The 20,337-nt window shown below is 48.9% G+C and overlaps 8 protein-coding genes across 8 annotated transcripts; 4 read left to right on the top strand and 4 right to left on the bottom strand.

Moving 5' to 3' along the window:
* Positions 1-9: 9 nt before the first annotated feature.
* Positions 10-1,412, top strand: LTR84_007093 (uncharacterized protein; the record flags this gene model as incomplete). Its single annotated transcript, XM_064850648.1, has 3 exons — positions 10-75; positions 134-1,189; positions 1,254-1,412. 3 exons carry the CDS (start codon positions 10-12, stop codon positions 1,410-1,412), a joined length of 1,281 nt encoding a protein of 426 aa, XP_064702717.1.
* Positions 1,413-2,327: 915 nt separating this feature from the next.
* On the bottom strand, positions 2,328-2,881 carry LTR84_007092 (uncharacterized protein; the record flags this gene model as incomplete). Its single annotated transcript, XM_064850647.1, has 2 exons — positions 2,328-2,711; positions 2,843-2,881. 2 exons carry the CDS (start codon positions 2,879-2,881, stop codon positions 2,328-2,330), a joined length of 423 nt encoding a protein of 140 aa, XP_064702716.1.
* Positions 2,882-3,344: 463 nt separating this feature from the next.
* LTR84_007091 (uncharacterized protein) lies at positions 3,345-4,799 on the bottom strand (the record flags this gene model as incomplete). Its single annotated transcript, XM_064850646.1, has 1 exon — positions 3,345-4,799. One exon carries the CDS (start codon positions 4,797-4,799, stop codon positions 3,345-3,347), a length of 1,455 nt encoding a protein of 484 aa, XP_064702715.1.
* A 2,606-nt stretch (positions 4,800-7,405) lies between these two features.
* On the top strand, positions 7,406-10,294 carry LTR84_007090 (uncharacterized protein; the record flags this gene model as incomplete). The annotated part of the gene is made up of 1 exon (XM_064850645.1): positions 7,406-10,294. The coding sequence occupies one exon, from the start codon at positions 7,406-7,408 to the stop codon at positions 10,292-10,294; it is 2,889 nt and encodes a 962-aa protein (XP_064702714.1).
* Positions 10,295-11,453: 1,159 nt separating this feature from the next.
* On the top strand, positions 11,454-12,803 carry LTR84_007089 (uncharacterized protein; the record flags this gene model as incomplete). The annotated part of the gene is made up of 1 exon (XM_064850644.1): positions 11,454-12,803. One exon carries the CDS (start codon positions 11,454-11,456, stop codon positions 12,801-12,803), a length of 1,350 nt encoding a protein of 449 aa, XP_064702713.1.
* A 544-nt stretch (positions 12,804-13,347) lies between these two features.
* On the bottom strand, positions 13,348-15,178 carry LTR84_007088 (uncharacterized protein; the record flags this gene model as incomplete). Its single annotated transcript, XM_064850643.1, has 3 exons — positions 13,348-13,675; positions 13,753-14,658; positions 14,910-15,178. 3 exons carry the CDS (start codon positions 15,176-15,178, stop codon positions 13,348-13,350), a joined length of 1,503 nt encoding a protein of 500 aa, XP_064702712.1.
* Positions 15,179-16,070: 892 nt separating this feature from the next.
* LTR84_007087 (uncharacterized protein) lies at positions 16,071-17,816 on the bottom strand (the record flags this gene model as incomplete). The annotated part of the gene is made up of 4 exons (XM_064850642.1): positions 16,071-16,566; positions 16,639-17,196; positions 17,246-17,375; positions 17,426-17,816. 4 exons carry the CDS (start codon positions 17,814-17,816, stop codon positions 16,071-16,073), a joined length of 1,575 nt encoding a protein of 524 aa, XP_064702711.1.
* An 898-nt stretch (positions 17,817-18,714) lies between these two features.
* On the top strand, positions 18,715-20,133 carry LTR84_007086 (uncharacterized protein; the record flags this gene model as incomplete). The annotated part of the gene is made up of 1 exon (XM_064850641.1): positions 18,715-20,133. The coding sequence occupies one exon, from the start codon at positions 18,715-18,717 to the stop codon at positions 20,131-20,133; it is 1,419 nt and encodes a 472-aa protein (XP_064702710.1).
* Between the last annotated feature and the right edge of the window lie 204 nt (positions 20,134-20,337).

Genomic DNA, 20,337 nt, shown 5'->3' with positions numbered 1-20,337 from the left:
ACTCAGATCATGCCTCAGCCGCCAACGCTGTCTCTCAGCAATTTCCTGAACTCGGCTTCTTCCAGTCGTCGAAAAGTATTTATAATCCATAAACTATCAGCCATTTATCTCATTTCTAACCTCTTCTCTCCAGAGATCTCACGCCGAAATCACTCGATCCCAAAGTCGTTCACTTAGTCCGCCACTCCCACACAAGCGCCGCCGCGTTTCTTCTTACCTCGGATCTTCTCAACATCCTTTCTCTCCTTCTCCTACCGCTTCACCTACTCCTTCGCCTGCTTCAACCAGATTTCCAGGCGACGGATTTGATTATCGCCGGCCCATTATGTCTCAAGACCAGCCTCGAAGTCACCCAACTATGAACCCCACTCGCACCGCCATCGATCTCACAATAGACAGTGATTCCTCGACGGAATCCGACACTCCCATCCCCGCCCCTCGACATTCACAATCACGGCCCCGTCGACGACAGACAAGTCATGCCTCCAGATCAGAAAGAGGGAGTCGAGCCTCTCACATGACTACACAAGTCCCCGAAGAAACCCACGAGGTAATAGATCTATCAGACGATTCGGATTTCCATATACAAGAATTCGACGAACCGGCAGCTGAACGTCGTACCCGCCGACCCACCCCTTTTGAACCAGCTTCCAGTCCTGAAGTTGAGATTGTCCATGAGAGACCAGCTCCTGTAGCCAATCGTCGTGTCAATTCCGAGAGACCCGAGCGACATGAACGTCCTCGACTCCCACCCATTGCCACTCCCCCTCTTCCTACGGGGCAGCCGGGTCCTTTTGGGTATTTCCCCGATATTATTCGGCGATCTACTCAGCTTATACTAGGCAATCTCGGGAACACCTTGCAGAACACCCGGGACACGGTGAGGCAGATCCATGATGAAGTCCGTCGACGCCCGGGGAATTATATGGACAATCCAGGTGACTTGATCATCAATTTCGACTACAGGCAAGCAGGCTTCCAACTGGGAGGATTTGACATGCAAGAGCGAACGTCGGAGACCCCACAGGTGGTACAAGAACCATACAAGGCTCCCCCAGCTGCCAAAGAAGGATTCATTCGCACTTTTACTGAGGAGTCGGTTGTGTTGTGTCCTATGTGTGGTGATGAATTGGCGACTGGAGACAATGAGACCAAGCAGCAAGTCTGGGTTGTCAAAGGCTGTGGCCATGTAAGTATCCCCATACACTTAACGGTCAATGTCCTGTCCAAACTAATCAGAATGTCGTCTGCAGGTCTACTGTGGTGAATGTGCCGTTGGTCGTCATATCACCAAACCAAAGAAGGAAAAGAAGGCCGTGTCTACAAAGTCAATGCCATTCAAGATCTGTGCCATCGAAGGATGCGATGCCAAGGTGACGAGTAAACAAGCGATGTTTCCAGTCTATCTATAAAACATGTCATATATTCCTGGACTTTTGATCTGGAATACCTTGCGCCCGGATGAGGTATCACTTTGTTCAACTCTCACCCTCGACATGTCTCGAGATTGAAATTGGGGTTTCAACAACAAGCATAACTGATGACCGGTGGTTGGACAAACCTGGAAATGGAGGTTGAAATGTCAACCACCCAGAAAAACGATTAATGAAGGAACGACATGACATGCCGAAAAAGACTCAATGGTCAAAGATCCCAGGCGTTGTAATCTAACCCAGTGGACACAGACCACTTGACTCCAAAGTCATGCATATACTGCTATGCCCAGTTTGGGAATTTTGCAAGGTTTTGTTTGATTATACTACTACATGAATAGAATTGAAGTGTGGGATCCCTCGTCTCAGTGCATGATGCATGGCTTCACATGAGGTCACCAGCACCGGCTTGCACTATACCAAGATAGTGCGCCATTCATCTGATGAATGGCTTGAATTCCAACCCAGCTCTAATGAATACTCGATGTTCTCAAAAAGACAACTCCCTTGACTTTGTACAAGATCTTCAATTCGTTTCCTATGCCGTGTGCATCCTTGCTCTCTTCGATATACTGGCGGTGTTGGTTTGATGTGGTGTGACCGACTCTCGGACGGTGGTCGTAGCTTAGATGGTAGTAGTGGCTCAGTCGTATCCTACTACTGCGCGCTGGCTGTTCACCGGCCATGTGCAACGTACCAGTGAGGCAGGGCGTGTAATGGACGACCACAGGCACGTATGACGGCCATCGAGCCACGTCTTCTGGACTGCAGTGACTCTCCAGACATCTCATCCCAAGAGACTCTGCTGGAGGAAAGCCCACTCCAATCCCTACGAGTCTCGTCTGATCCAGACTCCTTCAATACCAGCCAATCTCCGGTCCACATATTCTAAATTCAGATACTCTTAATGCCACCATGCATAGGACTCCAAATCCCTCTGACGCTCTCGTTCCCACTGACGACCTTCCTGCCGCCCGTGATCTTCTTGACCTTGGCGCCCGAATTGCCCACCAGATACTCGGCCATGTCGCGCACCTGCTCCTTCTCGAGATTGCGCACACAGACGGCCTTCTCGCGCCCGTTGATATAGTACGCCTTGAGGACCGGATGGCGCGTCGGCCGCGGCGAGATGCGGAATTCTGTGCCGGGGTATTGCGCCGTGAAGCGGCTGAGGAGAGGAGATGTCAGGAAGGCGTTGGTTCCACGGGACGAGCCCCCGTGGTTGCAGTAGTGAATGTCTAGTCGCTTGCATTGTAGGATGAATGCCCCGACGCCATTCTGTTGCATAGAGGAATCGAGAGGTTAGTCTTTGTTTAGTGGTGGTGGTGGTAGTGGTGGAAGGGCTGGGGAGTAGACTCGTGTTGATGGCTGCGGAGGATGGATTCGGGATGGGCAAGATATATACATACCCGTGCTACGGCGACTGTTTTGACGCCATGGGCTGGCATCGTGAGGGAAATAGTGAGCAGTGAGAAAGGTTAGGTGACACCAAACCCCAGCACAGTTCGTGGTGGTTGACGATGGTTCATAAAATATGGATGTAGGACTGCACGGCAAGGAAATGATGTGAAGCTCGGAAGATCAATCGGAAGATGGGCTCGTCACATGATTGCGACTGCAAGGCTGAGCTAAGACTTTTTGGGCTGGCGACGGGTGGCGACGAGGCTACCTCACGAACATATGAACGGATCGGCCTTGCTGGCAGGTTTCAGCATCTTGGTCGTTTGGTTTGTACATATTCGTCAATCAATTAAACTACTATAATGGTTATGTTGGTGGATAGTTTCAAGATGGGAATTTCCCAAAGCATCAGCATTAGAACCATTTCTTGGACCTTTGGACAACAACTTTCTTGATCAAACAATGCTCTCTGTGATCAAGCAACTCGCCTCTCCTCAATATTTACATGCTTCATCGCGCCTGCCATTTCTCAAAAGTGCTATTTTGTAGCCATCTTCCAAACTGCACCACGCGTCGATCGACTCGTTCAAAATAGTCTGCAGCCCACAAAGACACCACGCTCGTGATGATCACACCAGGAAAATACGCCAAGGTTGACTCCCCGAGGTAGATCTGCCGATATGGCGTGAGTTTGTTGATATACAACGCCCAGATGACCATGGGATGTACGGCGTAGAGACCGAACGATAGCTCGCCCAAGTAGAGGGAGAAGTTCCACCGGAGAGGGGTTTGCAACTTCGGGTAGAATTCAAGGGATAGGACCAGCAGGAACGCGCCGATTCCGAGCCAAAAATGCTCTTTTGGCTCTCCGGGGCCAGAGTACCAGCTAGGGGTCAGCTTGGTCAGGTATTGCCAAGGGAATGGACCATTGCTACCAAATCCGGGGTCGTGAGGTTGGCTGAGGAGGAATAGCGAGATGATGAAGATGACGATGCATGCAGTATTGAGGCCCACAGACCGGATCAGCCGTTTTCCTGCTGCAGAGAATCCCTCCCAGGCTGGAAGGCGTGGCTGATGCGCTTCCTGATCTCGTTCCAGGGACAACTCAGCCACGAACATACCCAGCAGAAACAGGGCTACATACACCACGTTCCAGATATAGCAGGCGAGTATGGCCAGCCAAGTCAGGACCATTCGTCCCTTCACTGATAACTTGCAGCTCGCCGCACAGAAGGCAAAGAGGATAATGCTGCCACGGAACTCAACAGGAATGGTCCACATCTGATCAAGGTATTTGGTGCGAAAAACGTCGCCATACCACCAACCCCTGAGATCCGCGAACGGGCTACTGGCGAAGATAGTGTCAACGATCCAATCCCAGAGCTGCAATTTGAATGTGGCGAGTTTAGGCGCACTTGGGATATGACCAGTGTAGACGAGCAGCATGGCGATGAAAGTGGCGATTCCTGTAGGTACGTATAGCCGTAGGTATCGTCGAAAAGTTGACGATGCGAGACTTTGTAGCAGAAGATCTGCATTCTTCTGCCGCATCAGCTTGAGCATTCGGTAGCTGAGCACATATCCAGAAATGACAAAGAAGACATCGACCATTCCACGATTCGAGGTCAAAACCCGGAGGAATGGGTACTGAATGGCGGCCGGGTAGCCGAGCAAGTGACCTGCAAAGACTATGCATGCGGCATAGCCTCTGAGCGCGTCGAGGTATGCTGTAGAATGGATTTTGTCTGATTTTCGGGCCAAGCCTCCTGGCCTGAGGAACCGGGGTAGAGCAGCTATGAGTAACGAGGTTGTGAGCAGCCGATATGGCTTGCCCGTTGTCCATCTCGGTGGAGGTGGTGGCGGTTGTGATAAGATGGGCTTGGGCTCGTGATCAAACTGGCTCTCTTCATGATGCTCTACGGGGCTATCACTGTATTCCTCTAGAAGTGGAATGGACGGCTCCATGCCGAAGTAATTCTTCTTCACCTGAAATGCTTGGGTCGGGAAAATCGTCAGGAATTCTAGAGATAATGAGTTCGAAGACGGATGTGAGAGTATGTCGATGGTCAAAAGAAACCAGAATAGTTATGGGATCAGGCACAACCGTGCTAGGATGGAAAGCCCGCACGTGCTGGACCTTCTATCGCATGTGGCTCGAGAAACCCCTTGCATACTTCGTATCGCACTCTTACGCGCGCATACGACCCATACACAGTCAGTGCTCAAACGTCTCAAATGCTGATGAATACCAATTGATAGTGAAAGGATGCTGGTCAGTTCTCAAATTCTCATCTCCGAGTCACATCTGATTGATGAAGCATTTGCTCGGTGATCTGTCTGCCATCACAATTAACACTTGAGATGTGTGATCTGCACTTTCGGATTGACAAATGGAGATGATCAAAGGCAGGCCATGAAAGAGGGGATTCCCGCTCAACAAGCCTTGCTGTTGGCAGGAACTTCTAACCGGCGCCAGAAACCCACCTTTCAGTGCTGGGTTGGACATTCGCTAGAGTTAGCAGAAAAAAATGGGATGGCATGATCTGGCGATCATTGGAATACGAATCTCGGATGCGCTGTCTCCCGATCATCTTGCTCTCGAAAGACACAGAACCATAGAATGCCGTCTCTTCCCCGTGAACTCTCCTGCCTGCTAACATTCGAATATCCACAATATAATCGCATTCGGGGACTTGAGAAAGAGAGTGACTTCGGGTAAGAATCCCATCATTTCATCGCCAGAGCAGGCTGAAATGCATAGTGAGCACCGAATCTTCCGTACAATCTTGATGCAGATGTGATGTAGACGTCGATGTTTTGAAAGCCGACTGACGTTCTTTTGACAGGTGGAAGTTAAATCACCCTAAGTCGCCCGTTGTGGTCGGCACGTTAGCCCGGATAAGCGGCCCGAGGGGCCCGAGGCGCCCATCGACCTTCCTTCTGATTAAACCTCAGGCCTCGCGTGAACGGCAGCTAGAAGTTAGGCACGGTTCTTCTTTCCCCATCATTCGTCCCTTGTCTTTGTCGATCGCTATGCTTCAGTGACAGGCCAACAGAAACATTTACAGGAGCCGAAAGTCTAGATCAAGCTGCATAATCTAGGTATCCTTCGGATTGGAAAGATCAGTACCTGCACCTCCTGCCTCGAAGCATCATGTCGCTAGATGAGAACAGCGGCGTTCGAAAAGAGAGTCGATCAAGAGTTCAGTGAGTTCCTTGCCTACTGAGTAATACCTAGGTATCCTAGATACCTAGGTAGTTAGATACTTAGTACTGAGCACTTGATCAGTAAATTCTGACCATTTGTCTTTGTCATCTCGCAAAGAATACTAGTAATCATTCTTTTATATGTTCTTAGTAGTCATATTGATAGTGAAAGTTCATACTCCCTGACAAGCGCTACGAAACTAGGAGTCGATTCGTGATGGTGGTACCATATCGATACCGCGCTCACACTAGTTACCTAGGTCCATGGAAAACAGCTACGCTTCGGCTCCAAATTCTGTGCAATTTTGATATGAGCGACCTATACTGACTAGTAGTTATTCCAGACAAGAAGGATCTCACCGCTCTGCGAGCATATTTGGCTCGCAACTGCTATTGTATATAGTTATCCGACTCATGATTATTTACTGCGAAGGCTATTTGGTAGCTGAGATTACTCAGAGCAGCTTAAATCAATATTTCAAGCACTGGTCTTACATCACCCAACTGTTCAAGGTCGGCGACCAGTTCATATCAGCCTGACGTTCAATCCCTGTCGAGAATTGCAGCAATCCTGGATTCTAACCTAGGAACATCAATCAGTTCTGAATCTACCATGGCCAGCACAGAGACTCTTCCACTTTAGCCTTTTAGGCACCACCAGTACGGCGGCACTCCAATTTGTCCATGAGCTTTTTTCGGCGTGCTGCTCAAGATCTGCAGGGTTGACTCAGCCATGTCCTGTCCCACTATCATAGACGAATCACCCAGACACGCGCCATATGGCTATGTTAGGCGCTTTTGAGGGCGGAGCATCAGGCAAAACGGCCCGTGTGAGCTGCTTTGGGTGACTTCAAGAGCTGCTTCAAGTTCTTTTCGATCAATCTAAGTTCCACCAACTGCGCTTCTCCCCGATTTTCTATTCCTGTCAGAATATCCAATACTAAGTAATTCTTATGCTCCACTTTGTTGTCATGCTACAACTTGCCGATGCTCCGCTCGATGACTTGACGAGCGTGAACTTTATTCAGCCTTGTCTCCATCAGAAGTCCAGTCTTCGCGATCTAGTATCTTTCGACGCCCATTACGACCAACATACATTCTTCACTTGCAGATTATCACGAACACACGCTGTTGACAAGAAGGCGGATTAACGATCGGGAGGAGCCATCACCGTAACTCCATGGCAGCTATTTATTGAAAGCCCAAACAGCTTACAACCATTTATTCTTCAAAAAGCATCACACCACAAACCGCTATTCATCCAGTGTGCCGAGATGGGTAAGGGACTGTCGTCATGGGGGCCATCAATGGCCCAAGCAAATGCTTGGATTTGTTGCGAATGCGGACCAGCTTTTCCTATGCCGATGTCGATGGCTATCTTTGCAGCATGCACAGCCTGCGATCATTGGCGTTGTACCAACTGCATTTATACCTGTCTCCCAAAGTCAACGCCGGATCAGAACTTTGAGCGTAATTCGAGGTCTGTACCGCGGCCAGAGGAAAACCTTTTACCATCACATCAGACAACACCAGTGCCTTTGAGTGAAGAGAGCCGTGAACCGACAGCCAGGATTCAAAATCGTGCAATCACAGACTTGGATCTCTTTGCAAGACAGTTTTCCAACCCAGCGTTCATTGCGAGAGATCATACGCCCACCAATTTTATAGCCAATGGCAACATGGCACCAGTTCCAGAATCATCCGCATCCAGGGTAACTCAGGCACGGCCTCATCTTGGAAGCACGAGGTCTCACGATAAGCTCTCAGTCTCTGTCACACCATCATTAGAACCATCTCCGGAACTGCCACATGACTCCATGGAACACCTCATTCCATTGTTTGGTCAAGCTCTACTTGAAAAGTCTGGGGCTTGTGTATGGGCGGGATTTGCAATTGAAAAGTATTCCACAGACTTCCTCAGGGCGACAATGGGAGCTATATTGGGGACTTACTCAGACGAGCTCCAGTCCTCCACACTGTTAACGCCCATGAACGAAATTGTGGAAGCGGCCGATTTCATTCGCAAGGTTCAACTCAAGATTATTCACTTCATTCACAAGAAGTTGACCTCCTTTCCGCTAGCATCGACTTCAACGACTTTGCCCTTTCACGAGTTCAGCGAACATGAGTCACTCTCTGACACATTTGATTTACTCTACCAGAGTGATCCTCATGAAATAGTCGATGCCGTGAGAGACGATCACACATCTGGAAACGAGATGGAAACAGAATATTCTGTTATGCACGATTCAATTCATTCATTTCAAGACCTTATCTCGTGCGAACCTTTCCAGAATCTAGTGCAATCCTTTCGTCGAGCGCTTTACTATGACGAACGCCTAGCTAACAGCTCAATAGCAAGTCGGATCCAAGATTTTTCTCGGAGTGAACCCCATCATGCACTCCAGCATGATCAGGTCATCTCAAGGGAGAACCAGGAGCTTTATTCCGCCCACTTTCACATGGATTGGGATATTCTGCAGTACCTCGACAACGAATTTGGCAATCGCCGACAACGAATTGGAGATATCATTGTCTTAACAGGATCTGCATTGTATGCCCATGCAACTACATGTTCGGAATATCTCAGGGTCAATTGGCCACGTTCTGGCATGAGGCTCCTCTCGGCTCTACAGAAGGCAGTTTTTGAAGGCCTCACTCCAGCTGGGAAGATTGAGCATGTAGACCATCACGATTTGGCCCAGGATGACTCTTCAATCTCGGTCAAAATTTCTGAGCGATACAGTGAGGCACCAGCTTCCATCGTACAGGTACATTGCCTTGCAACGAAGCAAATGCTCGTCGAAATTGCTCAACAATTATCTTGGATTGGAGCTGCGTTGAACACTCCACCCTACGAACACAGAGTCGCCTACTGTAAAGCTGCTTTTCAAACCCTCCCACCAGAGGGAGCCTTCCCTTTCGTCAACTTCGCTCTGAAATTCGAGTTTGACGTTCTACACTCGTCCGAGGAGATTTGTTGGCTGAGCCACTTCCGTGGAGCGACTATCGCTCGAGATTATCCGATACCTGCACGCCAAGACGAGATGGGCTTAGAGGTGTCTCTGGAAGTGATGGCAGCGATAGTGGGTGCCAGCCACGTGGTGGAATATCAAGGTGGTGTGGTTCTGAAGGGATTTTCCAGTATGCTCTTACCAATCAGGTGCAATGGTGATATTGTACAGTGGCATCTTGTCGGTAACCCGGATTTTGAGCACCGGCTGTCATATCATAAGGCACTCACCCTCTGCAAGAGCCGAGCATATCTGAACGAGGTAAATCTTGAAACCGCACGACAAGCAAGAGCGATTGTCGGATGGCATCCTAAGGTCCACTCCCTGCTAGGATCCGACGAAGCTAAATACGAAAACATCTCATACTCGAAGGCTCAAGGCATTCAGTCTTCGCTGAAATTCACAGGAGCTGGTTTGGGCTTCCAACAAATCGGATTGGCCGAACTCAACTTTGCCTTAGGACCTAAAGCTGACAAGTGTCACATCGAACGCGCTGGCCCGTATAATAGAATAGTCTCAATGGCAGAAAGGACCCCGATCGTCCTTTACGACACTATCGAGAGAAGAGCTTGGCTTGTTCCGACATCCGAGGTCATTCTCCACCTGGCACATAGTCGAAACCAAGACGAGCCATTCGAAATTAATGGGCAGCCAGTTAAGTTGTTCTCAGCCGAACCATCAGGATTATGTGCCAAAGAGGCACTGTTAAGAGGAGCATCTGTCGATCTGTCAGACTGTGAGACATACACATTCAGAGACCTGGTGCGGAGACTATGGTCTATTCTCGAATTCTTGCTGGACCAAAATGTGACAGAAGATCAAGCAGCTGGCATGACGGTGCCCACCAATTTAAAGGAGACCATTCAGGGTTTTGAATTCAAAGCTGTCGTTGAAGAGCAATCACCCCTTCGGAGAAAACAATGGACCATTGACAAAACAACAAGTGGCGGTTGGCCTGCCCTAATCCGTGAAAGTGACGCCTTGGTGCTATTTGCAAGCGGACTGGGGGACATTATCAAACCATTTTCCGAAGATGAACAGCCGATATGTACGGTTTGGCGCACGGTCCCAAAGTTCAAAGACTACCTTGCAACCAGTGTTAAGGTTCTGAAGCAACTCTATGATGTCGCCGGCTCTTCTCTCGATCGTACGTACTTAACCACCTCACATTTACAATGGCATCGAGGAGACTCTTTCCTGTTCGAACCTTGCAGAACGCTAGCATCCCATCCTGTGTAAATGCGATAGGTTGCAGCAGATAGTGCCCGAGTCGAGCTTTCATCATGTTACACCACCTGGTAGCCTCGAAGATGATGGTGGCGTAAGCTTCGGACAAACAAAGTCTACGCAAATAACAAGACATGTTTTGGCACCATTGGTCAAAGAGGCTGCCGGCAGGCTCTACAGTCATAAAAACGCCATGCTTCCTCTCCAAGAAGTAGCCAGAGACTCTACTGAAAATGAATAACAGGTTTCTCTCAGTGGATAACATCATCAGCGGATCATCTGCACCCACAGTCGAGCACCATACCTTCAGCTTTAGCGACAACTTCACCCATATTGTCTGGCGAGATGCCAGCCATAGATGGAACACCGCCTGTGACGAGGTCCAATTGCAGTGATGGGGCATGCAACCAGGAGCACGCGGTCCTCCTAGCAACGTGCGTACGTCATGGTACAAGTCATTGCCACAGTGCAAGACGAGATGGTCACAGACCTCGATGATCATTGGATTTTTATAACTTCGCGATAGAAGCAGAACACAGCACATGTTTTAGGAAGAGCAGTCTCTTCTTGCTTGGGAGAGACGCTGAAGGCAGCCGATGATGGACGGATTCTGAAGACGACACAACATAAGTTCATCGTACAACGGTCTTCGAAGACGCCTACATTAACATTGAACAATGCTGTTACATATCACCAGATCGCATCTTCATCCGCAGGTAAAGATCTGATTCTCAAAACACGCTTCGATTGTTGCATGATCGAATCTAGTGTCGAACGTGATCCGATAATGTCTAAACGAAGAGGAGCGGACATGATCTGCCGGTCGGTGGTGTTGTGCCAACATTTCACCCCCGCCAATTGCTAACTCTGGGTTAGGGTAGACGAAGAAGGCAAAGGCGTACCTTTAGTTGTATGCAACAAGGTATCAGACGAATGAAATGCATGAAGGCCCATGGATTTTGGAGCCCCTATCCGCACACCACTAGCTAAGGCACAGGTGGTAGGGTACCTTGGGCATGAAAGAGGGTGAATGTGTACCCCATTCTCCAACACTTTCGTACCATGTGCGAGTCGCACCCGAGGTGCACGTGCAGGAAAAAGAAAAGTCACATAACAATGAAAGACACCATCTGGTACATCAATGGCTTCCTTTTTCCACAATTCACCTGACATGGCGTTAAGATCTGCTTGGTGGATGTCTTCGAACCCAAACGGCCCCTTAACAATACCCGCAACACAGAGTAATATCCCAGTGCAAAATCAACCTCCTCACAAGCGCTGGCCAGGAAGCAAGTCGTCTGGTTTCACCTTCAATGAGCTTGAAAAGTTCATTGCAGAGAACTCACACCATCGCTGCTGGATACAGAAGTACACTTATACTCCGGGAGACCCTTCTTCTCAGCAATCATCATGGAAGCAGACCGGGGAGGTTTGGTCTGTTCCTGACCTGCTCGCTTTGCTTCAGATACCAGATGCCGACAACTTGAAAAGCAGCTTCTTCTTCCTACGAGATGCATCCGGCGAGGCCGTTCAAGCCCTGGGACACTACCTTGATTTGACGCCCAGATTTTTCAACTTCCAATTCGTCATGCTCAGCACCGGCAATACAGTTGATAGCTACGCGTTCTTTGGCTTGCAGATAATTGAAAAATACTTGCCAACTGGTGTCCCAGCCAAGGTTCGTGCACAGGCCGCACCATATGCCACGTTTGGCAACTATGAGTGGCACACGACTATGATTGCTGCACTGTTTATGCGAGTTGGTGATCGATTCCGGGGTGTCTTGCATTTCCAAGCTAATGACGAGGCCATTGCTGACGGCATGAAGCAGCTCATGACTCGAGAGGAAGAAAGAACCTCCAGTGAGGGAGAGGATCGCGCCGGACAGGGTCAGATTCTGGCAGAAATCATGTACATCGTGCGGTATCAGTGGGAATTTTTCTTGAATGAAGCCGATGTCCACTTGCAGGGTCTAAGCAAGCAGTGCATAGAAGGTGAGCTCACTTCAAATCAACAGCTCAAGGCAATGCGGGACCTCCACCCACTGTTGCCAATGTGGGCGTTTGCGCGGAGACGAATTAATGCCGCGAAGGACTTGAACACTGGCATGTGTTCTCATCCATACTTTGTCACCAACCAGCTGCACGAGGCGTTCCGGCATTACCTTGCGAAATGTAACCTGGTGCTCGACGAGTGCTATTCACGTTGCGACGCACTCACTGTTCAGACAGAAAACATCATCAATCTGATATTCAACATCGCCACCTTGCAAGACACAAAAGCATCGGTTGAGCAAAGCATGGCTGCCAATGCCTCTGCTGCTAGCATTCGGCGAGTCACTTTGTTGACTTTCATTTATCTACCTCTGATGCTTGTGGCCTCTATTTACGGCATGAACATAAGAGAGATCTCACATGGCGCAGGGGAGCCGCCTATCTGGTCTTATTTTGTGGCGTCGTTATTGGTCTTGGTGGGGACCCTATCGGCATGGATGCTGTGGTCCCGGTTTGCAGGGAGATAACGTGGAGGTGGTCTATTAAATAGAACTCACACGGAGAAATATCTGCCCTTTCCAATCAGCAGCGTCATCAAGGTATCATCATCCCCACTATTTGGTTCGAAGATGTTGCCAGTCGGTAGAAATCATCCTTTGTCAAGACATTCAACTTTTGGGGATAGTTCAATGCGATAATGGGTGTTGAGCCATGATATTCCAGTTATACTCGTGAATTAGTCGTCATTATTAGTTCGACGATAACACGTTGATCGAGAGATGTATGAAGCTGTCTCCACGAGAAAGTGCAAGTTCTTGAGCTACTTGGTACTGGCCCTTCACCCTAAAATCTGTGGTGCCTTGGTTACTGGAAGTGCCGCCGAATCGCCGAGTCATGTGGCCACCAGGTATCGAAAAATCCATTTAAACCGTCGCACGAGAATTGCGTACGATAAGTCAATCTATCATGGCTCCATTGGCTTCCATCCTTCAATCTGGTCCTCTATTTATTTGTCTTGTTACTTTACCCATACTATCGTCACATTCGACTCCGTCTACGAACAAGATCAGTTTAACTCCGATCGCGTTCGCTACTATTGCCTGCCCTCATTCTGATCCTCGCCTCAGCGAGCTGTTTGGGCACTGGGTCAGCGCCAGTGTCGTCAAGCTTTGTTAGGGAGTGTAGCTCTGGATGGCCCGTCACTCTCACGAATGTCGAGAAGATGTTTTGGTAACTGGCTTTGTTGATATGTAGGGCGTGGAGGCCTATTAAAGAACATAACACTGTGCAGAACAGGCTCAAACCGTAGACTATGAGGAGATCGCGAGGCCTGTAGACGAAGGTGTTTGGGTACGTCGTTGCGTTGACAGAGATATAATCACCCTGAGTATGATCTTTTCTATTGTATTGTTAGCCGCTCATCACAAATACATTTATCTCGTTGTTCCAAGTAACTTGGCAAGTCAAGTTGCGTACATAAGTGTGTCATTACTGAGCATGCTCAACGTGATGTTTTGAAACAATCTCTCAAGGTCTCCCGGAACATTCTTAGACTCATTCCAGTTGACGTTTAGATACGCATAGGTTGAATAGACGGTTTGCGCAGTATAGCCGGACCCACTGCCGTAAATGCTTGCTCCAACGAGAAGCTTTCCAAAAGCTTCCATAATGGCTGTATAGGAATGAATTGCTGAGCTAGTGGTATTACCAACCATGTCAACCATATTATCAAGATCAGTTTGCGAGACAGTATTGAAATACTGTGAAATTGTAGGTATAATAGTTTGTTCTGGGTACTGAAATATGAATTTGGTGTTGTATGTTGCGTTATGCAGCAGACATTCAGTAACTTGGACACGAGTACCCCCTGAGAGACCCGCCATGTTCGTCATGACAAATATGCGCGCTGCATCCGAAGAGCTTTGGTCTTGAGCTTTGTAATAGGAATCCCATGGACTAGATTGTAGCCAGCCGTTTGGGCTGTTAGTGCTGGGATCAAGGAGTCCATGGTCATTGTCGCCGACCCAGGAGACATAAATGACGGAAAGACGATCATCATTTGTCTCGGTCAGCGTGGTAGACACTGCGGCAATGGTACTCACATCTGCCGAGCCGCATTTAATGGCAGGGCCGAAGAAGGTGAGATCATAAGTCTGATTCTGATAAGCTGAGGGCAAAGCAAGTGGTTTCCCGGACATAGCTGCTGCGTATGCAATCCTGAAGACCAGGTTCGATGGGAAAGCATAGCCAGTTGGGCCCACTAAGGCGTAGCTACTGCTGTCGAAAGATGCCTGAGGCACCGGTATACTCACCATGCTCGAATATGGCATGGGTTGTGTCAACAAAGAACCCGGAGCAATGACCGTCGCAAGAGGTATAGTCCTAGAACCATTAGCAAGATACTAACGATCCGTCAAACGAATGCTTGCCATGAAATTATCGCGATCATGGTCAAAATTGGGTTTCGCAGCCATACCAAACCACCAAAGAAGTCAAATATATTCCCCAAAATCCCTGTCAGTGAATCGACTTCATCAACCTTGTAGGATTTGTGATGAAAATTGAGCCACTGTCGCTGTACAAATGCTACGCCCACACAAGATACAAAGAAAAACTGGACCAAGAATGCTAACGATGTGCTGAATCGCGATGCCCATGCCTGGGAGAGTTTTGCTTGATCCACCTGAGTTTTGTCAAGGGACATATTCATGAAATGGTGTCCCAATGCTGTAGCAAGACCTGCAAAGAAAGTGAGGAACATGATGGTGTGAGCTCTCCACTTTCCCCAGAGTCTGTGGGCCAGGTTTCCATTCTCCGTTTCCGGTGCGACATAACTAGAATTGGTGACAGGAATTTTGAGCTTCACGTGCTTTTCTCGACTAAGCACTGCTGTTTGTGCCATACTGTTGGTGGTTTGGTTCTTTTGGAGTTGGATCGCAACTCGGTGGATACAATCAAAAGTGAAGATGAAAGAATGTCAGCATAGAGGAGGTCAGGCTGAGATAGTTCAGTCCTCGCCATACATCGCCAAGCACACGGTCGGTTAGAAGGCAGACTCTCCGACGAAACAGAGCGCCATGAAATAAAGTACCTTACCTCGAGTTGCCTACCAGCCTTACGTGCCACACCGACATAAATACACCCAGTTAGGTGGCATAATCTCCGCGGTGGCTTGCAGATTGGAGTTAACTAGGCCAGGTTCTTGACTCGTTTCTGCCCCTTGCTTTCCTGGCATCGACACTATCAGCCTCCATCACAATCTTCTGTCCTGGACTTTCGCCCCAACAGTGACCTTATCTTCAGCCTCACTCTCCCGGCAGCCAGAGGTCAGCGCCACAAACTAAGTGCGAACTAATCTGGTTGCCTTCGCGAACCTCCCTGTCATTTCCCGTCCTTACTGGTTTTGTACTGAGTAGTCTTATTCTGGATATAGTTGTCGATTATCTGTTCATTGATAGACAAATTTAGATGAGCATAGTCTAGATGAGCATAGTCTTTCTACATCTGTGGGACTTTGCTGCATTTGTCATTCGTATTTTATTAAGCATTGGTCCAGCTGGTAAGAATCATGGCTCCCCTGTTCAGAAGACCACTTATATTTATCAACTAGAATAATTCTTACCACCCTCTGGTCGTCTTTACAATGAAGAGTGCTGCGAAAAGCATATACGATTCGAGACTTCACCTATACACCCTCCTCATCAGCTAAGTAGTTACACGGATTCTTCCAACAATTTTCTCAGTCGACAATATACAGTATCTACACAACCATGGATTGCCGAGGTCGACCAAATCTACCAAGAGTACCTAAAGTTAGGGTTTTCCTTATCAGTCATATCTGCGAACGCAGTCTCTGACAAAGCGGCTTCCGTAACGACACCTCTCGCGTCTCGGGTCTTATTCTGCACCGTCATATAGATCCGAAGTGCCACTATCATCGCGACAGATAGTGCCAGAACTGCTAACAGTGGCTTTACGAGACTTGGGTAGTGTTCTGCCTTTTCCTCCGTCTTGACAAGTAGTGGACCAACAGCGTTGGAGACCACGGTGCTAGCCCATACTAGGCCGGAAGTCAATGCCTTTTTCGTGTGCCCAGCCGTGTTTGCGGTCATCAGCGACAATAGCATCACGTACGCAAGAGCGAAGAATGTCAACAAGTAGAATCCGGCGAGCGGGATGCCAAGGTTCTTCCAGTTGGATTTCCATATCATCACACAGCCAGATATGACGAGAAGTGTCGAAAAAATGATCACAATGCTGCGCTGATTCTTGTAGAAAAGAACGACAACCCTTTGGCGTTCGTCAGTATGTGTTCGCCAGTAGCACACTAGGCAGAGATGTGATTTCATTGACAGGACTTACCCAAACGTCATAAGAGACACAAATACCACGGCGCCGCCACTCCCAGTGAGCAGCACAGAATGAAACGGAGAAAATCCAAAGCTGCGGATAATGATAGATCCAAATCCCGAGACAGCACCGTTGACGAGGGTTATGGTGAAGGCGAGGAGAACCAAAAGCCAAGTCTTGGGATCTAGGAAAGTCTCCTTGACTTGGTATGGTTTGAAGGTTGTGTTCTCAATGCCAGTCTGGTCGGTACGCATACGCTTGACAGCTAAAATGCGTTCCTCGGCGTTTAGGAACCGAGCTTTCATCGGGTTATCCGGAAGGAAATACGCGACAACCAAACCCCAAATCACAGTAAACGCTCCCAGAATCAAGTACTGGTATTTCCATGGATGAAGCGAGCCGTGGATATGTCCGATACCGTAGAATGCAATGCCAGCCAGTAGACTGCCGACGCCGGAAGCTGAATACCAAATGGCGATACGCAGTGGTTGCTCATCCCGTTTATACCACATCGCTGTGATGAGAGAAAACGCTGGAGCTGGAGTGGATTCGCAGACACCTAAGAAGAACCTGGCCACAGCAATCAGCTAGGGTTGCCAACAATGACTTGCCCACCTACCTATTGACCATCAGGCCAGGGTATGATGTTACTCCCGCGGTTGACATCGTAACAATGCCCCAAACGACAATAGATGCGCCGATGAACTTCCCAAGAGGCATTCGCTGCGCAAGATAGGTAGCAGGCAGGACTATGCATGACAGTAAGCTCTGTGAAAATCCAAGACAGAACATCACGTACCTCCAACGAAGTATCCCCAATAAAAAAGCATAACAGCATACGAGAACTTTGACAAGCTGACTCTCTTTTGGCCGTGGACGAGCACTGTGTCTGAGAGTCCAAGATCTTCGACAATCCCAAATTGAGCTGCGCTGTTGAGTATACTTTTGTCTGCGTACTGGAGACCCCACGTTAGGAAAAGGATAGGCATAAGCACCAAATCGACACGCCAAAGGTACTTTCGTTGTGTAGCCGTGTCGAACTCTGCGTCGTCAGCGACAGCTGCATACTCGGCCCCGATGTCTTTGGAGCGAAGCTTGTCTTCGAATGATGCATCTTTTGATCCAGTTATCTCAATCCGTTCGTCATGGGCTACTGGTGTTCCCGATCGAGCGGCAGAATCTTTAGACATTTCTATTTGTATGTGCTGATCTTTTTCCATTCGTGCGCCGTGGAGCAATTAAGTATATGGATGGTATTAACGAACCTCGATAAACATGTAGATTCTTTTGCTGGGTTACTTTAGTATGGGGTTCGAAATTGCGGGGAATTATATAGACGATCAATGTAAGATCTGATTCTCGTCTATCTTGCCCCAGCCGTGCTATTGTCCGACCACGGACTTGTTGATTGTTGAATAGAGTTAGGGACTCCGCGATCAGGTAGACCTCCGACAGGTCCATCGGCCGATTTGAGCCAGCACCGACTTGCCTCTCCAGGCTACCGGCTGTGAGCCAGCACGCTTCCGCCACGGACTTGACCGTCGACTTGATTGGCTATTTGTTGGAAATCTGGGGAAGATGAGCGTATGTGTACGCAGGAAGATGGACGTATGCGCATCTGGGAAGATGACATGCATCGAGGGACCCATTCCGGTTTCGGGATTTTCAGTTTAAGCGGGTGGAAGATGAGTGGACGTGCCTATCGGAAGATGGAGGCTCTACCTTGACGCATTCCGATTTAGGGATCCGTGGACTCAAGCGAGCGGGGAAAATGGGGAGATTCGAGGACGGGGCGGGAGTAACATCCCAATTTAGGGATACGAACTGACTCTACTAATTATTCTGCCCGTCTTCAGCTTGAGATCGACTTGTATCACACTTCAAGAGGATGAATGCCTCTACCGGGCCGCATGAGGCGCCGAAGTTCAGGTGCGCCTATCGAAGCAGTGGGCGTTCAGAGGCTATAAAGATGAGATTCTCTTGGCGACGACGAGCTGGGGGAAGGCGGCATCTGATCAGAAGACTCGATGGTTATGTCTTTGCTTTTGACCAGTTTGAGATTAAATCGTCAAGACCTTCAGCTCATACATGATTGCCGACAGAATGACTGGGCCTCCACTCGAACTCGATACACCTGATCTCCTGCCCGGAGCAACACGCGAGCTCGCCGGGTTCATATCATCTCTGTCGTACGACCAGATCCCCGCAGAGGTTGTCAGTTATGTCAAGGAGCTCATCTTAGACAATCTGGGTGTCGTTATCTTCGGTAATCAGACACCATGGGCTAAGATGGTAGGGGAAATGGCAATGGAAGCAGGTGCTCAACCTTGTTCCACGATCTTGGGCCGTAAACTTAAGACCTCTGCTGCACTAGCGGCCCTGACCAACGCTACTGCTGGGCACGGCTTCGAATTTGACGAGATCCATCGCGACAGTGGACATCATCCTGGTTCGATCATCGTGCCAGTAATATTAGCACTCGCAGAGTCGGAAGGTGGCCGCAGCGGGCGCGACTTCATCACCTCTACAGTTGCTGCATATGAGGCTGGGTGTAGAGTCGGCATGTCAATGGGACCCGGGTTATTCTATCGCGGGCATCACCCTCAAGGAAGTATAGGGGTATTGACTGCCGCTGCAGCAGCGTCCAAGATTCTTGGTCTCGACGCGGAAAAGACCCAGCACGCTTTGGGCATCGCAGGCACAAGTGCAGCAGGGTTGATGGCAGCCCAGGAAGGAGCAATGGTCAAGCGTATGCACGCAGGTACAGCTGCGCAAAACGGAGTATATGGAGCCATACTTGCTCGTAAAGGCTTCACGGGGATTCACAACGTATTGGAGGCTTCATTTGGCGGCTTTCTTCAAACATTCAGCAGCACTCCAAACCCAGAACCTCTAATTGCAGACCTTGGAACCAGATGGGAGACTCTCAACGTTGGCTACAAACCATATGCAACCGTTGCTAGTATACACACTGCACTTGATGGCTTGCTTGCTATCATGCGGGATAATCATCTCCACGCTGACGACATCGAAAGTATCGAGATTGGCTGTACAACAGTCACATTGCACCATTGTGCTTGGAAGTACAAGCCACAAGGTGTGACCGCGGCCCAGATGAATTTGTTCTACTCTTTGGCTGTGATTGCCATTGATGGCGATGCTGGTATCAATGAGTTTTCAGAAGGTCGATTAGCCGACCCCAGAGTGCTTGACCTTGTGGCTCGAATGCAAGCCCATATCGATCCCGAGATTGAGGCAATGGGTCGCAAGTTTCGCCATGCGGCTTCAGTCACTCTCACAACAAAGGACGAAAGATCATTCAAGAGAACAGAGCTTCACAGAAGAGGCACCATAGAGAATCCACCACATCCTGGCGATGTGGAGAATAAATTCCGGACACTAGTGGGAACCGTGATGGGTCAGGAGAGTGTACAGAACTTACTGTTGCTTGTTCGAGATCTGGAAAACAGGGATTCTCTTGATGAACTATTTAGTATCATTGCATAGATTAAATGATGGCCATCCTGAGCCATTATCGTACAGCATGCTCTTAAAGAACGGTCCTTCGCTGAGCCCCTCCCTGATCTGTCTTATACCATCACGCATCATTTATCAGGCACCGTACGAGAGAAGGTAGCTTCTGCTTGAGGATCATGGGAGTGGGTTCCAAACGACCACCTTGAGTGCCAATGACCTCGCCCCAGAAACGAA

Source organism: Exophiala bonariae (genome assembly GCF_035927105.1).
Source record: "Exophiala bonariae strain CCFEE 5792 chromosome Unknown scaffold_27, whole genome shotgun sequence".
In the NCBI taxonomy this organism is placed as follows: domain Eukaryota; kingdom Fungi; phylum Ascomycota; class Eurotiomycetes; order Chaetothyriales; family Herpotrichiellaceae; genus Exophiala; species Exophiala bonariae.
The sequence above is the reverse complement of the archived record's forward strand: the minus strand, read 5'-3'. Positions and strand labels throughout refer to the sequence as shown.